We start from the raw sequence: 24715 nt of genomic DNA on the forward strand, positions 1-24715 counted from the left end.
AACCCAGACGCTGTTTTGTGTTGGGTTATAACTGCTGCAGGGAGACCCACTGGGGTGAACGGTAATCCTACTTTTGGCCACCCATCTTTAAAATTAGTTATGGTTGTTCTTTTCCTTAGAAGTAATCAGGTTCAATCTTGCCAAGGTAGCTTCATAATAACTTACCTCTATACTTAGACTGTCTCAGGTAAACTGTGAGAGAGAGAGCCTACTAAAGTGTGTGTCTATGTCTTATTTCTTAGACACACAAATGGAGTTGTGTGAATAAGTGCCTAATGGTTATTTTTAGCCTTTTCACCTAAAAGTTGTCCTTTTACAGGCTTTTATAACATTTTCTTTTCTTTCTATTTGCCCTACCTCCAATTTTGTACTCATAGTTTCATCCACAGGGCGCTTAGTTTTTGCTTGCTAATTTGGCTGTGTTTGTGTGCTTTTTGCCATATTTCAGTGCTGGGAAGAGCAGGTGCCTTGTTTGTTTTTTTTTTTTCCAGTGGACATCGGAGCCTCCAGAACTCACTCTCCCCACAGAGAGGGAGTCTGGAATTCAGCCAGTATGTGTGTGACCTGTGACAAGTTGTTGAATGCGATGCCTTGTTGAACATTGTGTGCTCTTCTGATTAAGTCGCTGTTCCCTCCTTGCCTTAAAGAGTGAGAAAACAGTCTAACTTTCCATAACTTATAACTTTTCTTTTTACCGCTTAAGTCCTCACTTCAAAGTGCTCTTGAAAAGGGATAATTTGAAAGACTTTTTGGGTGTTTTTCTAAGCCTTGGTTTGATAGCTGGAGGAGAAGTTATTGATCTTTTTAGTCTGATTTATTGTCCATAATGCCTGATTTGTAAATTGAGGCCTAACACAATTAAATGTAATTGAGTACTTATACATACATACAAGGCTCTCCTCTGGATGCTCTGGCAGCAGTTCTGAGGAATATGTGGTTCCTGCCCTTAAGGACCTCACAGTTTTGTTGGAAAGACAAGACAAACATGGAAAAAGTAACAGTGTAAGGTGAATGAGGCTGGATAATATGTGCTTTTGAATTCAGAGAGGGGGGATATGGTAACATTGATGAGGTCAGGGAAAGAGTGAGAGATGAATTGAGTTCTGCAACATAGGTGGAATTCAGATTGAGGAGGATAGCATAGACTCAGGTAGAAAAGGAAGACTGAGTTGAGGAAGAAGGGAGAAATATTTAGTAAATTGTCATTGTTATGCATTTTTAGGAAAAGGTACAGTGTGGTCACGGGTTTAGTTTTGATTCGTAGGTGAGCCAGTGAGTTTCATGGCCATTCTATATCCTTAACCCCAGACTGTTATCTTGAAAATGTTGGTAGTAAGAATGACGAGCTGAGTAAGTGGCTGGTTCAATGCCAATCTGTCTCTGCTACTGGAAAACCAAGTCAAACACTGCTAAGTCAGTAGTATGATTTTCATATATATATAGGACAAGATTGAAAAGTTTTTAAAAAATTTTTTATATAAATTTGAGATTCCTTCACTATAATTTACTCAGCATATATTAGGCATGCATTATTTCTTCAACTGGACGAACGTTATGGGAAACCTGGATGTGTTTCTGAGGATAGCTAGAGTCAGCTTATTGTGAATGAAGTTTTTCTTTGTTTTGACTTAATGGATCATAAGAACCATCACCCTTGAGTGCTGTCCTCTGTGAACACCTGAGGCTGCGTATTGAGTTTTACGTCAGCTTTTAATGAGCTGTTGTTGGGTAGGTTCCTTCACCCAAATAGTGGGAAGGACTGCTTCAGAGCCATGTCATTGCTTGCCAGTTTATTCACCACATAGCAGAGTTATGATTGTGTTCAGGGGGACCAGGTTGCAAGGTTTTCACAACTCTTGCTTTGTGTCCTTCCCCAGTCTCTAGGATATAGCACTTCTTGATACATTTGGAAGTGTGTGCAGGCAATAGCAATAGTTTACCCAATGTTCAGCCCTGAAACTACTCTTAGGTTTTATCATTTGTCTTGTCAGTCCTGCTAGTCTGAAAGATTCACAGACCCAGTTAACTTCAGTGTCTGTATCAGAAGAAATAGTTTTGGCTATAATTTCTGAGAGAGATTGAAATATGTGTAATGCTATATAGGTTAAGCCACATTTCCTTGAATTAATTCGGTGAAATAACACTCCTTATTGTTAATCCTCATCTATCCATCCTAGCTTTGTGTGTCTTTGGTTTGGATCCCCCCAGATAAGAGAACAAAAGTTTCATTTAGAAAGTAGATATTAAGAAAATGAGGGGAAGCCATAGGGGAATTTTAAAATTAAAATATATTATTCAGTGGTGCTGTTACCTGTTAGGCTTCAAAAAAGAGTCTGTATTCTAGAAGTGGATATCGATTTATAAATTACTTTCTCTTATTGAGAGTGTTTTTCTATTTACAATAAAATTAATTTTAGTAAAATTTAGTGACTACTAAACTTGGGCTTTAAAATAAGAGATTTTGATTATATGGTCTGAAATCCCAGAGATTCAAGTTTATGTATGATTAGGTAAAATGGCATAGTATATTTTTTGGTCATGAGATGATAGAAGAAATACTTAAGTAACTTAAAGTTATTTTCATAGCAGCAGAAGCTTTTACGTCACCTGACTATCCTATTGAGAGACGACGTGAAGTCAAGACTGATGGAGTTAACTGTGCTACATTGAGGAATGACTGGGTAGTACCACAGAGGGCTGTGTTATGGAGTGTAAAGGTGTCATTCTGTGTCTTTTAAATCAAGGCCAGGATATATTACTTTATGAGGTGGAGTCTGGTAGAGTCATCATTAAGCAGGTGAGATAAATCATATGCAGCGTAAACTACTTTTGGTATCAATGAGACTCGGGTGGTTCTTAAGTGTTTTATGGAGATCAGAGTACTCAAATCCAGACAAGAGACCTGTCTAATTAAGGACTACCAGTGTGTTGCTCCCCTCTGAGGCTCTGCTTGAAGGAACTAGCGGACTTCTCTTTCTCTCTCATCTCCTTATTTTATCACCTTCTTTGATCTAATAAAATGTCATCCTTATCAATAAGTAATGTTTATCTAGTTTGGCTCTTTACCAGGTGCTCCACAAGTCATTATCATTTGCTGTACTTGTATTGGCTCTAATACAGGAAAACTTTCTAATGACCCTATTGTAAGAGTAGCTAAACAGTAGATTTCTTTATTTCTTTTGTTATTTTTTTTGAGGAAGACTAGCCCTGAGCTGACATCTGCCGCCAATCCTCTTTTTGCTGAGGAAGACTGGCCCTGAGCTAACATCTGTGCCCATCTTCCTCTACTTTTCTATGTGGGATGCCTACCACAGCATGGCTTGCCAAGTGGTGCCATTGTTAGTACCTGGATTTGAACCGGCCAACCCTGGGCCGCCAAAGCAGAATGTGCGCACTTAACCACTGCACCACTGGGCCAGCCCCTAAAAGTAGATTTCTTAAAGACTTTGTGACTCTTAAAACTCTAAGCTCACTGACCTTGCTTTTTAAGTTGCATGACTCCCAGAAAGATCCCAGAGCGGTGTCTAAGTAGTGTTAGTAGTGTTGTTGAACTGGGGCAAGGAATTCAGTGATTTGAGCTGGGGGTGAGAGGTTTTAATTATTAGATTATCTTAAATTCTGCTACTGGTGACTTAGTGGCTGAAAAGTCTACTTGATTATTTAGCATCTATCTGGTGCTGTATAGCAGTTACTTATTAAATATTTCTTGAATGAGTAAGTGATATGACATATTGAATACCCAATAATTAATTTAGAAAGTAGTGGCTTTAGTGCTGTGAGATCCTTATCTAAAAGGCTCAGTGGTACAAAATGCAGGTGCTCCACATGAAGTGTGAACATACAGTGTCAGTAAATATACTCCCTGTGAGGATCTAGAAATAAGAAATATATATTCTTATGGGTGGAAGGCTAGTTCTGGTCTTAAAATTCTACTGATAAATCAACATGTATATATTGGGGAAATCTGTGGGACTTTTTCAGTATGAGGAAGAATAAAGTCTTAAAATTAAACTCACTGCAGACGAAATTCCTTGTATTTGGGGGGAAGTACCAGTTGGATGCTAACACTTTGTGTTTCTTTATGTTTAGTTGGCTTTTTATGACCTTTACTTATGTTCAGGGAGAAGATGCTAAAGTCTTTCAGACAGCCATCTTATTAGAAGAGGAAAGAAGGTGTGGATTGCTTTTTATTCTCTATAGTCAAATTAGAACGGGTCTAAGAATAAGAAACCTGTGGATGCCAACTTCTTTTTCATCTCTCCACAGCTTAATAATGAGCCATAAAGGAGATAGTATAGAGCAGTGGTTCTCAGCCAGGAGTAATTTTGCTCCCCAGGAGGACATTTCGCAATGTCTGTAGACATTTTTGGTTGTGACAACTTGGGGAGGGTTGTTTCTGGCATCTAGTGGGTAGAGGACAGGGTTGCTGCTAAATATGCTACAGTGCACGGGACAGCCCCCACAATGAAGAATTATTGGGTCGAAAATGTCAAGAGTGCTGAGGTTGAGGAACCCTGGTGTGGAAGGGTAAAAGGATAGTCATTGTCTTTTTATGTTGGTGGTGCTTAAGGTTTTGTTCTGGTGTAGCTTTGATTTCTGATTTGGGGATCCTGATGAGAATTTTCAGTAAGAGAATTGAGACCATATAATTTTAGCCAAAGCTGTCTTGGGGAGGGATTGTTTAGAATAGTTGTTGGTAGTTGCTATTCCATTCTAGCAGTATCTGTTGGGGTCACTTTCACTCCTTGTGGTTACTGAGAGCAGAGGAATTGGATCTCTCCTCTCAAGTTACACATTGTAGGGCAACTTCTAAAAGAAGAGCATCCAAATTTTTTGTCAGTTGGGAATTAATTGAGGTTGTAACACCTTGTGTAACTTAGTAAGATAGCTGGAAATTCCAGTTTGAAAACAAAGCAAAAAGCAGACAACAAACCTAATTTTAGTTTTTCTATAGCTCATCTTAGCATTAATCAAGTTTTACTTTCTGTTTCTCTTATAGTCATTAGAACTTTCATGAGTTCAGGATATTTTGTGCTTAAACTTTTAGCTTCTTGAAACTACTGGTCGAAGGAGTGAATTGAAGTTACCAATGTGTTCTAATACTAATTCTTCGTGTGACTGGAGCTGAGTCATCTGACCCTCTCAGTTTACCTTAGTATAACCTACTGTAAAATGATACTGAGGTGTACCTATTGGAAGCTTGAGTGAGCATTCAGAGAAATGGAGCTATGCAATCTTTGACTGACAGGTAGTGTAGGAATGAGCAATCCTTATTTGTAGAGAGAGAGGGCCTTTACCATAGAAACATTTTAGGTAGTTCTTACAGTTTCACATACAGAAGTTTAGGTTAGATTCTGAAAGATTTTTTTAATCTTCTTTTTAAAGTTCAGTTGTTAGCAGTTTAGAAGTCTCCAGATGAATGGATATCAAGTGGAAGTGTATTGGCTCTGGTGATGATAAACCAGGCACACTTTTCTTCTGTTAAATAGATTGCCCAGCCTCTTTGCCCAAAATAGGCCAGTTAGTTTTGTTTTTCTTGAAAATCTGTTAAGATAGGTAATCTCTGTCCTTGGTGATTTCAACAAATGTCTTAGGGAAGTTCTTAGTAGACAAGGTATATCATATTCACTTCTTTGCCACTCACTTTGATATTGTGCAGATTTGAACAGACTTTACACCTGGAGAACTATCTTCCGATAAAGGTTTCACTATGTTTGCTTTTCACCATGCTTAAAATTTACGTTTTAGAAGAAAGAAAGAATACCATAGTTACCTGCCCTTTTCTGCCATTTTCTGGATGAACTGAGACCTGCAGTTATCCTACAATGATGTTGATCTTCTAGCTTGGTGTCTCTCAAACCTGTTAGACCCGGTGCCCTCTTTTTATAATAAATATTTTGAATAGTCCCTGTAGTGAAATGAAATTCACAGGTAATACAACTTCCCTACACAAAAACAGTGAAAAAAATTTCTCTAGCTGTAAGATAAAGGATAAATATAAAGAAAATAATTCATGACAAAGTAATTACATTTCAATCTGTAAATACTCAGTTATCCATAATAGTAAGATATATATAAAGTAGTAGATATTGGCACCAAACATAGGCATAACAAACAGTTACTCAAGTAGACTGCTATAAGGATATTTGCAGCTTAAATACCATGAGAGGCAAAGCACCAGAGTGATGAACAATTCTTGGTAAAGGTCCAGGTAAAGTATAATTTTCTCTCACTTTATTCAGTAATTGTTTTTCTGGACATTTAGTACGTATTAAATTTATGCAGAAAGCCTTGATGTTTATATGTAGAATAGACTTAAGTCCTAGGCTTTGATAATTATAGAGATTTTTTTTACCTGCTTAACTATCCCTACAAAGTTTGAGATTAGAGACACTTCTTTGTGCTGAAGTTTCCTGTGCTTTCCTGGCCCCTGCCGGTTAAGTATCAGTAGCATTTCTTAATCACCGTGACAAGCAAAATACTTCAGTAGATACCCAAAATGTCCCCTAGATGATTCTCTTGTCCTTATTCACGCTTCTTTTCTCCTGCTTATTATTCATGACTTTAGTGCAGTACTTTTCATTTATTGCAAGATTCGGTCTTTGTCCTTTAGATTTGATTTACTTTTCCTTTGGGCAATTCCTCCTATATGCCTTTGAGTTTCTCATTTCCTCACTACTCTTATTGCTACTTCCTTTTTCATCAGTGTTTAGAAAAATGCCTGGTATATAGTATTCATTCAATAAATATTTGTTGAATGGAGGAATTATAGTTGTAGGCTTTTTCTTGTCACTTTTTGCTTTTGTACATGTTGAAAATCGTGGGGCTACTAGTGTTCATAATACACCTTAAAACGGAGCACAGACTTGTAGTCTAATGAATAAAAGCTTGGCTCAGAGCAGTGGTCTGATGGACCACTTACCATTGGTGTAGGCAGAGTTGAGTCTCTTGTTTTTGAATACGGCTTTGTTTCTAAGTCTGACAGCTTATAAATAGAGGAGCTTCCTGTAGTTACCTGCCCTCCAGACGAACAGCTGAATGGCTTTTTAAGCAGTTATTTCAGTAATCATTTGTAACTGAATTTGTTGAATGGGGTTTAGCTGCTTCTAGTGAATCTTCTGTAATTTAACTGGTAATCTGAGATACTTTATTCTCAAACTTGTTAAGCTATTGGTTCCCTGATTTTAGTTTATAGTGCCAGTTATTAGGTTCTGATCTTGTAATACTTTCACTACTGAATGTTTAGAGGCATTAGTGTTCCTAGTTAAGACAAGTTAGGTTGAGGAATGGAAATTTTGTACCTTAAGCTTGTCGGTTCCAAAAAATTAGTTATTTTGATTGCTGGTGTAGTATGAAAACCATTTATAATGGTACATTTGCTGTTTTTTTTAAATAACATGTAAAAGGCAAATTAGCTTTCACTGTTAATTTGCATGTTTTAAGTTAAAAAGTGGTTGAATGTAATATTAACAAGTTAGAATCATAAGAATGTTTAATCTCCTAAATTTTTCAACCTTGTTTTACTAATCACTAAAATTATTGGTTTATTATTCTCTGACAAGTGTGGGTGCTGATTCAATGAGGGAAACTTGTTTTAATATTATACTAGCTTTCTGTTGTAACATACAATCAGTATTCGATGAGCAGATTCAGAGTTTGCAAGATTTTTAAAAAGGGTAGCAGTGTAACATAGGTCTGTCTCATCCTGCAACACTAACGTTATAAAAGGGTTCCAGAAGTATATCTGTTTCTATTCCTGAGTTTGATTGAGTCTGGATATTTTCTTCGAGGACATACACATACATTCTGTATTTGCAAAGTTTAGCACTTTGAAATTGGTTTGTGTTTGATAATAACATTAAAATAATAGACATTAGATCATGCAGTAATAACAGTCTATTTACATTCATTCAGTAACTATTTATTGGTGCCTACTATATTTCAGGAGCTGTTCTAGTTCTTGGGCTATGTTTAGGAAGAAGTAAAGAGATTCATAAATGTTGGCAAAATGAGTTGGGACTGAGGATTCAAATATTTTTGCCCCCTTTTTACTTTCTCTTTAATCACTGTAAAATAATGTAGCTACCTGAAGATTAGAGCAAATGCCCTTTTGCCTATTTTAGGTCTGACCTGTGTTTAAAAATGGTAGGAAAAGGCTTTCAGAATAAAGAAACTGGCTGCAACCTGTAGAACTAACCATTAGACTTCATTTTACAACTGTTATCAGCCCTTTCTATAGATGGTTTTATTTATTTTATTAATTATATATAAATAGTGCTATAGCACTGTTGAGGGGGAAAAGTTTTAACTTTTAAACAAATTATTGAATCTTTCAAGGGCCTTAGTTTTCCTCATCTGTAAAATGAGGAGGTTGTGTTTATTCCTGTCCATGGTTTAGTGATTTGAGCTTTTGGATGTTTTTGGATTTTGTGTAAGGGAATATGGTTCTGTAGTTTTTCCACGTAGAAGATCATGTGGTATCTTCTAGTTATTCTTACTGGGATTTAAATTTTACTTTTGAAATGAATTTCCTACAAGAGTTACAAAACTGTATTCTCTCCTTTTACGATATTGAACAATCTTAAACGTGTTAGGATAGAGGACGTCATGATGCAAAGCAATGCTAAGGTTTTCCTTTGTTAAGTCAAACAAAGCAGTACATTCTTTTTTTTTTTTTTTTTTGAGGAAGATTAGCCCTGAGCTAAAATCTGCTGCCAATCCTCCTCTTTTTGCTGAGGAAGACTGGCCCTGAGCTAACATCCATGCCCATCTTCCTCTACTTTATATGTGGGACACCTACCACAGCATGGCGTGCCAGGTGGTGCCATGTCTGCACCTGGGATACAAACCAGCGAACCCCAGGCTGCCGAGAAGTGGAACATGCGCACTTAACCACTGCATCACTGGGCCGGCCCCCAAAGCAATACATTCTTAATGCTGGTGATGTTGATCGAATAAATTAAAAGCTTATTTTTTTGAAGACTTGGGATTTAATGACAGGTAAATTTACCCAGGGATAATTTCCTTTTCAACACCATATTATAAATACCACTCTTTGTTTCTTTTATTCTTAAAGTTCTATTCAGTTAACTCATTTTCTTACTTTGTAATAATCTGTGGCTGTTTTTATCAACCATTTTGTATGTGATCTTTCCTGACCTGTATGTCCCTGAAGTGAACTAGATCATAGTTGTAAAGTTCTCTTATCTCACTGATGGAAAGTCCATACTAGAATTCCAAGTATTATTTGTATTTTGATGAAGAGGTCTACCTCAGAGGTTCTGGGATTGCTCCCTGGGGACATGGTAGAAAGGAGGACAGCACTAAATTATTTTATGTAAAAGTCCATTACTTAATTTAATCTAAGGGTCTGTTGTTTATTCCTGTCTTTTTGGTTTTAAAATGAAATGATGATAGTAGGTAATGATTTAAAAACAATGTTTTTACATGGCAAAATAAAAAAGTTGACAATCTTTTGTGGCTTCCTAATTTTTTTAATGTTAAAATTGAAGTACTTTGTGGAATCTAAAAGTCTGGAAATCAGTAGTCTAAATCAGTGTTTCTCAAACTGTGTTTCAGGAATTTTACTAGGAGTTCAGAATCATGGTAAAAGGCTGCATACTAAGTCTTCTCCCTGTCTCTATCCCTCCTCTTCCTTGTTATGACACAGAATAGCGTATTAATGGTTCTGAAAAATCATTCAGTAAAGCAATATGCTTAGTTATAATGTTTAATCCAGCCTTTTCCAGATCTGGTTTTTTTTTCTTAACAGACCACTGGTTGATATCTTGTGAAACATGGTTTGAGAAAAGCTCCACATTCAAACTGCTTGGAGGAATTTATTAGAATCTACAATTTATTGAAAACTTATTATGTTCCAGGCATTATTTCGTTGATGAAGCGACTTGCTCAGCATCATGCCACTGGTTTGTTATTCTGTGTTTCCAGTCCAGTTTTGTTTAATTTCAGATTGATTGCTCTTAATCACTCAGGCTGTTCTGAAGCATTGCTCAGTTCTTATTTTGAGACTAAGAATTTAAGATTAGAAAATTCAGAGAAGTTTGTTTTGTGTGTCTTTACTTCCCTAAGTGTGATTTTTACTAGAACGTACACTTTGTGCATGATTTCAGTGATTTTTAATTTCAGGTTATTTTTCTTTCCCCACCAAGCATGGTTTTCTTTCTGCACAGTGCTTGGAATTAGAGCTTAGACTATATTTGCTGAGTGAATTAATGTTGTCAGTTTATGTAAGAAGATTCTATCGGCCTAAGCTGAATGTGAGGAGATAAATTTTTCCTCCAGACTGCGGTGGTACATATCAGAGCTCAAGCGAACTTTTTAGGTATTTACTGTTTTGTGTCTGTGCCGCTGGGTTAGTTCCTCTTCTTGCTGCCTTTAGTGTGAGCAAGCAAAGAACACTATAACAAATCTTGTCTGGCTATATTGTGCTGTATGAGGTTAACTTTTTCTCTGATAATTCTTGTAGCTTAGTCTATTTTTTCCTTAGAAAATTTGGCTTCTTGTCCATCTCATCAAGCTTATATTAAGTAACGCTTTGTCCCGTGACCTGATTTTCTGCCTTGTTACACAATGAGCTAAAGAAAACCGGTTGATTATACACTTCTCTTTGGAGTCCCTGATAATGTCAATGTTGCATGGCCTGGAATGAAGGAACAAAATGATGAAGGTTGTGAATGTTACTATTCTTAGGGAGTGAGACCATAAATCAAGGCAGTTTTATTGGCCTGGAACTGAATCACAGCTCTTCATGTAGTTTTTAAATTGTATAGGTATCTTTCTGTAATACTACAACTGTGGCCTAATGTTTCCTTTTTTTTTGTAAACTAGTTTTCTTTCTGATTACTAGCCAGGGGGACAATCACTTAAGATTTCTTGAGTTCAGAGAACTAATTTCAAAGTGCTTAAACTGAAAACTTTTCTCATCCTTTTAAGTGAGTAGTTGGCCATGTGAACGAGTGAGACAACTACTGTCTTGTTTTCCTGAAGGAGACTTTGCAGAGACAAGTAAATGAGGAAAGCATTTGTGCTCTAGTTTTACAGATGGAGAAACAGGTCTTGACAAAGATCATGAAGTAATGGTAGAACTGGGAACAGAACTTAGAAGCTCTATTGCTTATGTTTTAGGGTTCACTTGATGCTTTTGAAAATGGTGGAAGTGTAACCTGGCTTGAAAAGAGATAATCATAGGGGATTATGGAAAAAGTCTGTAGAAAAGAGCAGGGTCTTTGACCTAGAGATGTGAGTTGTCATGGAATTCAGGGTGTGGTTGGTTCTGGCCCAGGAGCTATGATGTGTTTCAGTTTGTTTCTCATCCTTCTAATTAGGAGTTTCTAAACAGTTTTGCTGTGTGATACTCAAAGAGAATATGAATAAGAGGATATGACTAAATATTGTGATCTTAGATTTTGACTCTGTCCGACGAGACAGAAAATAGTCTTTAAAATTAAAAAAAAAACCCACACGTTGATAGTGAACATGTAGAAAAGCAAAGCTGTGGAATTAGGAAATAAATAGTAAGTCTTTATATTATATTTCATATAGTGAATAAAATATTGGATACAAATTTTCATAAAGTTCGAGAGTTTGTAAAGTTCGCACTGTGAAACTTAATGTAAATAGGTCCTGGCTTGTAGCTCATGGTTCTGCCAAGACCTCACATTTTATGATAATTGATCCCTTGAAATATAAGAAGGAAAAGAAAATAATGCATTAAACATTTTTAGTAAATAGAAATATTTAATTATTTTATATTTATATAAAATATGAAATATTTTAAATATGTTTTTTCTTTTTCTTTCTCTCCTGTATTCCAAGTGCTTTGTGTCCTCTTGTGTTGTTCTAAGTGGGCAAACATCAGGGCGAAGCTATACTTCGGGAGTTCTTCCTGATTCAGAGTATTAGTGGTGAAAAATATTTCTGCTTGTGGGTATTTTTGGATGAAACAGGCAGTGGAGCATCTGAAGCAGTTCATTCAAGTGTACCTGCTAGTGATTATCTTCACTAGAGTTGTACGCAATAAACTTTTAGTCCCTGGGGGGAGAGCAGCCTAGTTTGGTGGAAACAACTGTGTTCCTATTTTCAGTGATTCTGGGTAAGTAACTTAGGTTTGTTATACTTCTCTTTTACAGATAGGATGATAGAAATGACCTAATGATTTTTTTCTATAAGGCTTTGTGACTGTGGAGACTGTATACGTTGGCAATATTTGAGGAGGGGGAGGTGGTGTGAAGATTTAATGATTTAAGCAGAGGAGAGATTTCCATAGTGCCAGACAAATAATGGGCTCTTAATTTGTTATCCTTGATTAGCCCTTCCCCCTCCCTCCAGTCATAAACCACTTACGCTTAAAATTCAAAACTCTGTGTCTGAATATATCAGGACGATACTAAGGCCAAGGCCTGGGTGTGGGAGGAGGGTAGAGGCAGAGACTGTGTTTGGTCTCTGATTGACCCTTTTACAAATTCTCCTTAATTTATGGATGTTCCCCCAAATTGAAGTTAAGATTACTTCTGAAAAAAGTTAGGAAAAATTAAAATGTAAAGTTAGCCATCTTTAGAAGTGACCCAAGAGATAAACACTTAAAATCCACTCTGGTTGTAATCTCAGTGTGGGGCATGACTAAATTGTGATTGTAATTAAGAAAATATAGCTAAGTAATTGTATTATATTCTATCTGGAGAAAGAACTTGTTTGTTAGAAGAGGGTGTGGGAATTGTGGGTCAGCAGTGAAAGAATAGAAGAGGAGTCAGAGGCAAACACAAGCTGTGCTCTTCCTGGTACTGCCCAGGCGGGGAGGAGTCCCAGGTCCTTGACTTTGAGGATCTGGTTTATGCTTACAGTGGGGATGGATATATTAGGCTATCCTAGCATGATGACGTAAGCTATATATCTGCTTGTCTTATTGCTCTGATTCTCTGCTTATTTAGCAAGTGATTCTAATCTGGAATAACTATAATAGCTATGTTTATTAAATATCGACTATCTAATGTGCCAGTCACTGAGTTAGGTATTTTGCAAACATCTTCATCTTTACAATAATGCAGCAGAGAAGCAAGCATCTCCATTTTACAGATGGGGAAATTGAGTCTCAGAAAGGAAATGTGACTTCCCCAAGACCTCATATGTAATAAGTAGCAACTTGAGGTTGGAATTTAGTCTGTGATTCCAAAACTCTTTCCTCTGAGCCATGGTGCTTTTCAGGTAGATTTGCTTATTGAGAAAGACTGTGCTGGCTGAATCTTGTAAATGGGCCAGTTGGTAACTTTACTTTTTTTTTTTTCCTGAGGAAGATTCACTCTGAACTAACATCTGTCTCCAGTCTTCCTCATTTTTTGCTTGAGGAAGGTTAGCCCTGAGCTAACATCTGTGCCAGTTTTCCTCTACTTTTTTTTTTTTTAAAGATTTTATTTTATTTTTTTTCCTTTTTCTCCCCAAAGCCCCCCGGTACATAGTTGTGTATTCTTCGTTGTGGGTTCTTCTAGTTGTGGCATGTGGGACGCTGCCTCAGCGTGGTCTGATGAGCAGTGCCATGTCCGCGCCCAGGATTCGAACTAACGAAACACTGGGCCGCCTGCAGCGGAGCGCGCGAACTTAACCACTCGGCCACGGGGCCAGCCCCAGTTTTCCTCTACTTTTTATGTTGGTCACTGCCACAGTGTGGCTGACAAGCGGTGTAGGTCCGTGCCTGGGATCCGAACCCACAAACCCTGGGCTGCTGAAGCAGATGTGCTGAACTTCACCACCACATGACAGGGCCGGACCCGACAACTCTTTTTTTATTGAAATTAAGTAAATTGGCATTTTGGGTTTTATATATATGGCCTCTGAATTTGGTTTTATGTGAATCTTCCTCTACAAGACAGGTGTCCTGGTCTGCTAAATTAGATTTCTGAACTTGTAAGATTGAAGCTGGATTGTGTTTTCATCAGGGCAATGCTCCCCTATAAGGGAGGGAGGGGGCTGAATGGCTCCTGAATTTCCCAAGGTGTCCTTTAGCCTTGCTGTAAACTTTTCCATTCAATCCTCAGCAAATTATACTTCCTATTCGTTTCTCTAAAAGCATAGTTATTTTCGATCAACGTGGTGTAATGAAAAGATAGGAAGTTTTGAATTCAAGAAAGATCAAGATTCAAAGCTGTTTTCCATCCCTTGGGCAATGTTCTGGTTTTCTGTTACTGCCTAGTAAATCACCCAGAATTTAGTGGCTTAAAACAATAATTTATCATCTCTGATATTTCTGTGGGTTTACAGAGTTCAGCTGGTCAGTTCTCACTTGGGATCTTTCTTGCAGTTGTGGTCAGATAGTGCCTGGAGATGGAGCCATCTGAAGGCTCTACTGGGCTGGACCTCCAAGGTGGTTTTTCCCTCGTACAATCCAATCATTGTCTGATGTCTCACTGCTCCTCATGTGGCTTCTCTGTCCAGCAGAGTAGCCTGAACATATATGGCTGCTTAGGGCTCTGAAAGTCAGGAAGCAGAATCTGTCAGGTAGTTAAGGGCTTTGTCCGGAACTGGCCCAGTGTTCTATCAGTTAAAGAAGTCACAGGCCCCCCCAGATTCAAAGGAGGTGGAGTGGAAGGTCACATTGCAGAAGAGCGTGTGGGTTAGGAGATTTTGTTGGGGCTATCTTTGGAAAATGAAATCTGCTGCAGACAGCTTACTTCACGTTCTTATCTGTAAAATAGAAATAACGATATTCACCTCACAGAATGGTTAAGAGGAATAGCACAGTGTCACCCACATCATAGTTGGTTCATATGTGTAAGTACCTTTCTCCCTCAATTCTCTAAAATAATTATTTCTGGTCTAATTTTCCTTTGGGTCACAGTTTGTTCAGTACATGGTTTGGTTAACATTTTCCTCGCTAGACTATGTTTCTCAGCCTGTTGTAACTTAAAACAAAAAACTTTATCATAGAAAATTTCAAACCTATCAAAAGTAGAGAGAATAGTATAAGAAACCCACATGTACTCAGCTTCAATAATTATTAACTCATAGCCAATCTTATTTCATTCATCTCTACCCTTACTCAACATCCCGTGTCCAGATTAGTTTGAAGCAATTGATAAAATTTTTGAGTCTTTAGAGTGAAGGGGTGGCATCCTTAGTGTAGCTGGAAATCAGGGAAAAAGCAGTGTCTGGTGTGAATCCAGAAGAAAAATGGCCGTAGTAAGTGGAGTGCTATCAGGCCTTGGGAAAGAAAACCTAGAAACTGGAACTGTAACATCTTCAGAATGTTATTTTGGGGTTTTCATGCCCCTAAGAGAATGGAAGTGAGACTTCTCTGAGATCAAACCTTTGTTCTGAGATCAGACTACTGCAGTATGTAAGAGATAAGTGTGCATTTTTTACTTTGATGATTAGAGAATGACGAGCTTGTGAATTCTGAAAAATTCTCTGTATTTCCTGTAATGTTGATTGCAGGAGGGATAGTCCATGGCTGAGGTTTGTTTGTTTTATAATTTGCTACTTTTATCCAGAATAATTCACGGAGCATTTGGAAAGAATTTTTAGTTCTCTTCCCTGTAATCAACATAGAATTATCTAGAAAGATTTGATTGTGCTTGTAAATGGAAGGCGTACCTAGTGACAGGAAGAACCCATAGTACTTGTACAATTTTGTTTATACCTCAGAAGTGTCGTGTTTTGTGAAGGAGCTATAGTGGCTGACAGCCTGGTTCCTAGAACCGTGCATAGCATCGTGAAGAGAGGACTTGTACATTTCTCTGTGTGATTCTTGCTTCAGTCTTTTTTGTCTTCCCAGTTGTGATATTTGACTTTTGGAATTATTTTCTCTCAACCACAATTCTAAACATCATTTTGGAAGTTCAATGTCAATGTAGATGACGCTTTAACCCTAAAGACCTTCACCCCAACTCCACTTTAGCCACCTACTCCCATAGCTCTGTCTTGGAACTTGTGATGATCCAGAACTGTTCTGCCTCTGAAATCCCAGCCTCCTCTATCCCATGATCAGGCTACAACTTCTTAAGTTTCCGGCTCTTTTAGTTCTTTGCTTCCACTCTACCTATTCTCTGATAATATCAGATTTTGATACTTTGACTCCTAGTTGTGAGGTGTGTGGCAAGTAATTTCATGTTCATTTATTCAGTAAATATTTATTGAACACCTGTTTGTCCTAGACAGATAGCAGTAAACAAAACTGATCTGGACTCTGCCGTTATGAAACTTAGAATTTACTGGTTGGAGACAGACATTAAAAAAAGCGTTAAACAAATACATAATTAGAAATTGTGATAAGTGCTATAAAGGAATGAACAGGGTGCTGTAGAAGAAAGTAAGAGGAAGCCATGTTAGATTGGGTGATGAAAGAAGGACTTTCTGACGTGACATTGAAATGGAGACCTAAAGGATTGAAGTCCCTTGCCGTGCAAAAAGTTAGGGGTCTGGTGTTTCAGTTAAGGAGCAGTATGTATGAAAGCTTAGAGGCAGGGATGAGCTTAATGAGTTGGAAGGATTGAAAGAAGGCCCTGTGGCTGGAATGCACTGAGAGAGGGAGAGAGTAAGCTGAAATGAAGTTGGCAAGTTGAACAAAGACCAACTGAATCAGGGCCCTGTAGCTCATGTTTAAGGGTTTGATTTTATTCTAAGTGTTTTGGGAAATAGTTGAAAGGTTTTAAGCTGGGGAATGATGTGGTCCATTTTATGTTTTAAAAAAGATCGTTCTGACTTCAGTATGTAGAATAGATAGGAAAAGGCTAGAAGAGAAACAGGACAACACTTAAGAGGGAAAGTATTTAGTATCTAGAGCCAGTGCTGGCTTGGCTTAGGATTATGTGCTAGTGGGGCAAGGAATAGAGTTGAGAAATGTCTTCCAGGTAGGAGTGGCAGGATTGATTGTTGGATGTGGAAGATAACGGTGAGGGAGGTGTCAGGAATGACTCTCAGGTTTCCCATATGAATAAACTGGTATGCTACCTTTTGAGGTAGGGAGGGAGGGTGTGTGTGTGTGTGTAAGTGTGAGAGAGAATACACATGCAGATCAATGAATCTGGAGTTCAGAAGAGTAGTCTGGGTTGGAGAGACATTTGAGAGGTGTTGTGTATATGGGATATTTAAAGCAGTGGGAATGAGTGAGAGAGGGAGAGGGAAGAAAGAAGAGGGCACAGTGCTGTGATCGTGACAAATTATAGCATTTTGTAGTTGATTGTTTTTTTCCTTTTTAACTTTAGACGTTAGAATAGATTTAAGGTTAACTTTCTAAAGTCAATGTCACTTGCATTCAGATAAACTTTCTTAGTGGCAGAGAAAGGGATGGAGTTAATGCTACTTGGGAGGGTAGAGGATGAAGTAGCCGAGGGAGGGGCTCAGGGATGTGTATGGTCTTCAGATTATTTTATTTCACAGTATGCCTATTATGAGTGTTTCTCTTTTGTGTGTGTAATAGAGAATAAAGGATGGAGCTTCTGATCTGAAGTTTTCCATAATCTGGTCCCAGCCTGCTTATTGACACTCATCATGCCACTCCCCTCCAGCCTCCATGCATGCTATATTCTGTTGTTATGATCCTTAACCCATAATTTCCTTTTTCATTGAGCAAGCAGACTAATATTTTATGTCCCTGTTTCAGACAAAGCCTTCTCTGATTCCCTCAGGCAAACTTTGACATTTGTTTATATTCCCAAGGTTCATTGATTATAGTGATTACTTTATTAAATTTTACTGTTTCTTGGATTGACTGTTTCCTTACCAAACTAATCTCCTTGACAGAGGGATTGGTCTTTTTTTCTTTCTATCTTTTAAGAAGGCATTTGAATGTTTGAATTACCATTCTGACTGTCTTTGTTTGGATAGCCAAATACAGCTTACATCACCTTCTGATAAGACAAAGTTTATGGTTAGAAAATATAGGGAGCAAGAAAATAGTTGAAAATGTCTTTCCCAGTCTGTTTTAATAGGTAGTTAAAATATATTTTTTAAAACTATGATAAGGAAGTCTCTAAAGTGTATTCTTTCTTATCAGCCCCAAAGTTTGATATTATTTATTTAAAAGAAAGATTCATGGTACTGAAGGAAATAGAAGCTGACTTAATGGAATTGTTCCGGTTATTTGAATCAACATTTTTGTAGAATATCTGAGAATATTAAATTTTATTTGGAACCATTGGTAATGAAACCACAGATTAGAAATATTGTAAAACTTCATTGTAAGTTCCTAGTCTACAAATTGATTTATGCTTTGATTCAGTTTATGTCCCCTATTTGTACATAGTAAAAAAACACAGTTTCTTTTTTTTTTCGTGAGGAAGATTGGCCCTGAGCTAACTACTACCAGTTCTCCTCTTTTTGCTTAGGAAGACTGGCCCTGAGCTAACATCCGTGCCCATGTTCTTCTACTTTATATGTGGGACGCCTGCCACAGCATGGTGTGCCAAGTGGTGCCATGCCCGCACCTGGCATCCGAACCGATGAACCCCAGGCTGCCGAGAAGTGGAACGTGCGAACTTAACCGCTGCACCACTGGGCCAGCCCCAAAACACAGTTTCTATACCCATCATATTATAATCTTTGACTGCTCTGATAGATCTAGTGGAGCTTTTTCATTAGATTTGAAGAGAAAATTAGATAATAAATTCATTCCAGTTAAAAAGAAAATCAAGGGGCCGGCCTGGGGGCATAGTGGTTAAGTTTGCGTGCTTTGCTGTGGAGGCCTGGAGTTCACAGGTTCATTCCCAGGCATAGACCTACACACTGCTCATCAAGCCATGCTGTGGTAGTGTCCCATATACAAAATGGGTGTTAGCTCAGGGACAATCTTCCTCAAGCAAAAAGAGGAAGATGGGCAACAGATGTTTGTTCAGGGCCAATCATCCTCACCAAAAAAAGAAAAAGAAAAGAAAATCTACCCAAAGAAAAAGAAAAAGAAAAAGAAAAAACTTTTGCATTCTCCCTTTTAGCTCTCAGTGGGAACCATTTATGAAGCTGTTCTGCAGACATCTTATGAAATTTTTTATTTGCTGTAATATAATAGAGAAAACTATCCTGGGAGTCAACAAGTACATACACCGTTAGCTTGGGTACTGCATGTTGTTCTGAAACTACATAATTAGGTTTCTAATGAAAGACTTTTATTTATTTCTTCCTTTCTTTATAGGAATATATTTGTCCCAGATGTGATTCTGGCTTTATTGAAGAAGTGACAGACGATTCCAGGTACTGTACAAGTTCGTGAATAAATCAGGCTTTCGATTGTCAAAATTATTTTCTCTCAGCATTGACTGAATAGAAAGGAATTTGTTCTATAACTTGTATTCTCTGCTGAGAGAGAGAGAAGAAAAGTGGCAGAGGGAAGGGGAAGAAAAATGGGAAAATTTCGAAAGTGATGTGATAGTGAGTGTGATGAGATCCACTGCTTCTCATTGTGTGTGGCGTTCCTTGGAAACTTCTATATCCAAATCAGGGTAAATCTGGTAAGTTTTCGTTTATTTTCTGAGACTTTGGGGTGCTCTTAGATTATCTGCTGGTTTTTAGTGACCACTCTCTTGCCTGAAGGTAAATTGCTGTTATACCTCTTTGTTGGGCTGGGGAGTGACTTCTCAAAGATATCTAATAAGGTAAACAGGCTGTTCTAGTTGGGGAAATTGAGTTATTACTGTGCTTTGAGGATCCCTTGTTCTTATTAGGATTATTGCTGTCAAACTTAGGCCATCTTGCCACTGTAATATTAATATTTGGGTTTATAATGCTTGAAGTTGGCTCTCTTTGGTCTTACTAAAGGTATAAAAAGGCAAGATATTTCTGCAAGTGATGGTATTATATATTACATCTTGGTTAACATGAATAAAACTATAAAAATTTAGTAAGTAGAACAGCATTGATAGGATGGCCTTTTTTGGCTAAATGCGATGGCACATTTGTTCTTTTGTGGCTATCTGGTTAAACATTGGTTAGACAATTGAAGAAGTACTAACTGGATACAAAAATCTGTAATCTGAAGCTTCTTTTAATCTTCGAGTGACTTTGTGGATTTTGATGGCAGTATATAATTCCTTTACTGTTGCTGTTGGCAGAATCTAAAGTTGAAGGTCCCTTCCACACCCAGGAAAAACTACACATTTTACAGTATGTACTATCAGTTTAACTTTATTAATGATTGGTGATTCTATGTATAAGTGAACTGAAGCTTCTGGGGTAGTATATGGCATGGGATCTAGTTTGGTACAAACACATAAATGTTAATCCTAATAATCTTGGTTTTAAATAACACAATACCAACTCTAAACCTGTAAGATTAGCATGACAGCAAAATTAGCAATTTTGTGTGGATGGCATGCTAACTTGGGATAGCTTTTTATTTGTGCTATTATAATTGCATCAAATGCTTATTTCAAGCACTTCTGCTCTGCACATGTTAAATAAAGAGCATATTGGTAATTGAGGGGCACTTAATGGGCTTATTTTTTTCTAAGTTTTTAAATAGTAATCCTGGTGTCTTTAGCCCTGTATACAAAGTACAGTTATAAATGAGGACAGTGATTAACTGCAGGACGAATCTTTTCTAGCAGGGAACAGTGACTTCTATGGATTCTGCTCTCCCTTGACTTAATTCTTTTGTTTGTGCCTTTGTAGGTCAAAGGTTGTCCTGTACAGATGCTATTGGTAGCAAATACTCAAAGGCAAAGATTATGTCTGTGGAAAGATAGTGTTTTAAATGCTTGAAGAAATATTTTTCTTAGACTCAGCATCTTAGAGGTAGCATGGTATTTTCTTCTATAAAGTTCATAAACATTTCCTGATTTGACTGCTTAGCAATTAGAGTGGTAAGTAGTGGTTGGTAAAAATTAATGAGAGGAAGTCCTTACATGTAAATATTGGATAATGGCCCCTGTTTGCTACTTAGACATTCATCTAGAGGGGTAGCTTGTAAGTTTTCTTAAGCTTTGTAGCATTTCTCAGAACAATGGGGTTGTTTTTATTATCCCTTCTTTATGGTTAGTCCTGTCACTTAAAATACAACAGAATTTTAAGGAAAGGGAATCCTGAGGGAGTTTCAGGGGGAGCAGAATCCCCAAAAGATAGAGTTGATAGCTTTAATTACCAAGGATAGTTGAATCCCTGAAACCATGTAGAAAGGGCAGAAAAGAGCCTGGAAGCCCGTGTAGGTGTGAGCAATGAAATGAGTACACAGTGGTAGTTCAATTATTTATTATGTAGCATAGACGTACAGGGACTTTTGGCTTGTTCCACATTTGAAGTGTTTTTTACAAAAGCGTTTTTAACTTATGAAACAAATACAGGTGTTAAGTGGTTTCTAATCAGAGAATAAGGCCTGAGGATAATTACATAGAGAATGGCATTAGCTTTGCTCTTTTGCTTTGGTTCCAGACTAACCAGGGTGTGTTTGTTTCCTCAATGAACTCAGTGCAATGCCTGGATTGGTGTTGTAATTCTGAAAATGAAAGCTGTTTGTAGTAGTTTGTGGACTTTATATCTTTGGGGTGAGTGTGTGTACATGTTTGTGTGCTTACGTCTGTCTCTTAAAGTAAAAGTGGTGTCCAGTTCTTGATTCTTTCTACCTCCTTTCCCCCAAAGTGTTAGCCAGTTTCTTCTCATTTTTGCAAATTTCATGGGGACAATAAGATCTAATATTCCTCCCTGGTCTTTGGGAATAGAAAGCTATTTTATTGTTTATACATGTGATAGTAATTCAACAACTTTTATTTTTGAGTTATAAAATATATTGAACATACTCATTATAGGATATGGTATTACAGGGTTTTCAGAAGTGATGAGTGCTCTGTATAATACCTGACACTCTACACATATTTGTGGTATTATTAAACGCAATCTTTACCCCCTGAATTTATAATTTTCTGTATGGAGGAGACAGATTCTAGATATTTATAATGCAACGTCGAATTTAGAATCAAAAGTCAAAGTGCAGAGGGGTGTAGTGGACTCTCACTTGGTTGGTGAGTTCAGAAAAGACTTAATGGAGGAGGTAGCATTTGAGGTGGGCCCTGAAGGATGTGTAGGATAATGAAAGAATAGGGTAAACTATCAGAAGAAGAAAAAATATTTATTGAGCCCTCTTCTAACGTGTTAAATACAGTGCAAGACCCCTTGCATTACTCCATTTAATCATTCCCAAGTCTCAAATGTTGTGTTCAGCTGGTGGTTGAATGGTTTTTTAGTGAAAATTTTCTTTTTAAAAGATTGGCGCCGGAGCTAACAATTGTTGCCAATCATCATCTTTTTGTTTTTTCCTTCTTCTTCTCCCGAAAGCCCCCCAGTACATAGTTGTATATTCTAGTTGTGAGTGCCTCTGGTTGTGCTATGTGGGGTGCCACCTCAGCATCGCCTGATGAGCGGTGCCATGTCGGATCCGAACTGACGAAACCCTGGGCCCCTGAAGCAGAGTGCGAGAACTTAACCACTCGGCCACAGGGCTGGCCCCTGAAACATTATTTATTTATTTATTTATTAAACATTTAGTTTTCTTTTTTCTCCCCAAAGCCCCCCGGTACATAGTTGTGCATTTTTAGTTGTGGGTCTTTCTAGTTGTGACACGTGGGATGCCGCCTCAGCATGGCTTGACGAACAGTGCCATGTTGTGCCCAGGATCCCGGGTGGCCAAACCCTGGGCCACCAAAGCGGAGCACACAAACTCAACCACTCGGCCATGGGGCCGGCCCCCCTGAAACATTATTTTGAGAATCTTGTTTTATTTCTTTTTTTTTTAAGATTTTATTTTTTCCTTTTTTCTTCCTAAAGCCCCCGATACTTATACATATGTATATTTTAGTTGTGGGTCCTTCTAGTTGTGGCATGTGGGATGCCACCTCAGCATGACCCGATGAGCTGTGCCATGTTTGTGCCCAGGATTCAACCGGTGAAACCCTGGCCCACTGATGCAGAGCGCTCGAACTTAACCGCTTGGCCATGGGGCTGGCCCCTATTTCTTAACCTATTTGAGAATAAATGTTTTTCTTCTTTTGCTGGGTCAAATTTCAGTTGCATTGCTGGCCGTGGTTCCTTCTTCTCTATGGTAATACCTCTCTCCGTTTTTCACTTGATTTATCCTTGATTTTGTAATTTGTTACAATATTTTTCAAAGATTAGTCCACGTACCAGTTCTTCATAATTTCCTTTGTAGGTGGCATGTTGGGATGAGTTATTTTTCCTTATTGGGCTTTGTTCTCAGTGTACCATTCTATATTTAGCTTCTGGGAGGGAAGCTTGTTCCTGGGAATAGAGTCACTACTCATTCCTTTTTCTCTTCAGTTTTTTAGGTGGTGGCGGCAGCCGGCTAGACAATAGCACATCAACACATTTTGCAGAGGTGAGTTTTCCTTTGGCTGTAGGGATCCTTTAGGTAGTGGGTGGATGTTAAAATCGTGACAGATTTTCACTTCCCAGCACGGTACCATATTAGAGTGCATAAGAAAAATGTGGGCAAGAGTAGACCTTAGAAAGATTTGTGTTTTCAGTAGCTGGGGCTTTGGCATGCTACCTTTGATAAACCCTTAATGAGGAGAGAGTTATAGCCTTGAGCTGTGCTGTTTTCAACTTGTTGGTGTTTTCGGCTTCTTTATTGTGTATATGGTGTGAGAATAAAAAGCTTGTGTTGTTTTTGAAATAACAGTGTTGCTGACTCTGTTTAGTGGCATGACAGCCAAGTAAAGAGCAGGCCAAGAATGAGTTGTAATTGAACTCACAATGAAGCACAGTCTTCAACTTGACATAGAGGCACCGGTTTCTAGAGATTACCTGTGATGATCATGGTGGTTAGGTATAATTGGAATTAGGGGCTCAGATTAAGGATGATATTTACTTGCCTTTCAGAGCTCAGGATCGGACCTATACTTAATTTCTAGTTCTTTATGTAATGTAGCATCCATATTTTTGGGGGGGAAATAGTCTTGACTGTGATTTGAAAATAAGGCATTAGTCTGCGTTTTTGAATATCATTTTATGTTAAATTCAGAGTAGTTTTCTTTTTTCATTTTATCCATTGACTTAAAATCTCTTAATTTTTTTTAACCATTTTTGAGTGTACAATTCAGTAGCATTAGATACGCTTTGTTTTTAATCATTTAAAGACTATAGCCCATAAAGGACAGACCGGCTCAGCCTTACAGAAAACATGGGTTTGCTTTTGCTTCTGTTGCCACGGAACTTGCTTGGCTGTAGAAAGCTAAGGGATGCTAAAAAACAAAAACAAAAACAAAAAACAAGAGTTAAATCCCATAATCAGAATTTCTTTGTGTCTCAGGATCATGTTAGCCTTTTCCAGAGATAGCTCAAGTGCCTAGAGTGCACAATTTTTTGGTATTTGCTTGTGTGTAAACTAAAACTGTATTAGCAGTGTATTTAAAAATTGGTATTCAATAAGAAGCCCATAAAGCTGTAAACCTCTCTCTTTTATCCTCTGAAAATTATCTTAAGATCTGTAGCCCTCCAGATTTTTATGTTGTTAGATTTACAGTCAAGAAACTTGATGAAATGTTTGGGTAATAGTCTTGTTTGTTAAGGGCATTTTCTTTTACTTAGGTTCTGTGGTAGTACTTTTTAATAACCAGTATTAAGTTTTTTTTTAACTCTCAACTCCCTCGTTACATGGATTGATTAGCGTGTGGTTCAAGACATCTCATGTCTTTGAACTCCCATTTTTATTTTCTTATTTTGTTGGATTGAAAAACATTATTTAAAATTTATTCCGCTTGCCAGGCCT

The 24715-nt window shown here is 37.7% G+C and overlaps 1 protein-coding gene across 1 annotated transcript in view; it reads left to right on the forward strand.

Moving 5' to 3' along the window:
* Positions 1–24715, forward strand: part of RNF115 (ring finger protein 115) — a 69223-nt gene that overhangs the window by 1194 nt on the left and 43314 nt on the right. The window contains exons 2-3 of the mRNA XM_046681476.1: positions 19136–19194; positions 23266–23323. Of these exons, the coding sequence (XP_046537432.1) occupies positions 19136–19194; positions 23266–23323 (117 nt within the window). The remainder of the gene's footprint in view (positions 1–19135; positions 19195–23265; positions 23324–24715) is intronic.

The sequence above is a fragment of the Equus quagga genome, chromosome 13 (assembly GCF_021613505.1).
Source record: "Equus quagga isolate Etosha38 chromosome 13, UCLA_HA_Equagga_1.0, whole genome shotgun sequence".
In the NCBI taxonomy this organism is placed as follows: domain Eukaryota; kingdom Metazoa; phylum Chordata; class Mammalia; order Perissodactyla; family Equidae; genus Equus; species Equus quagga.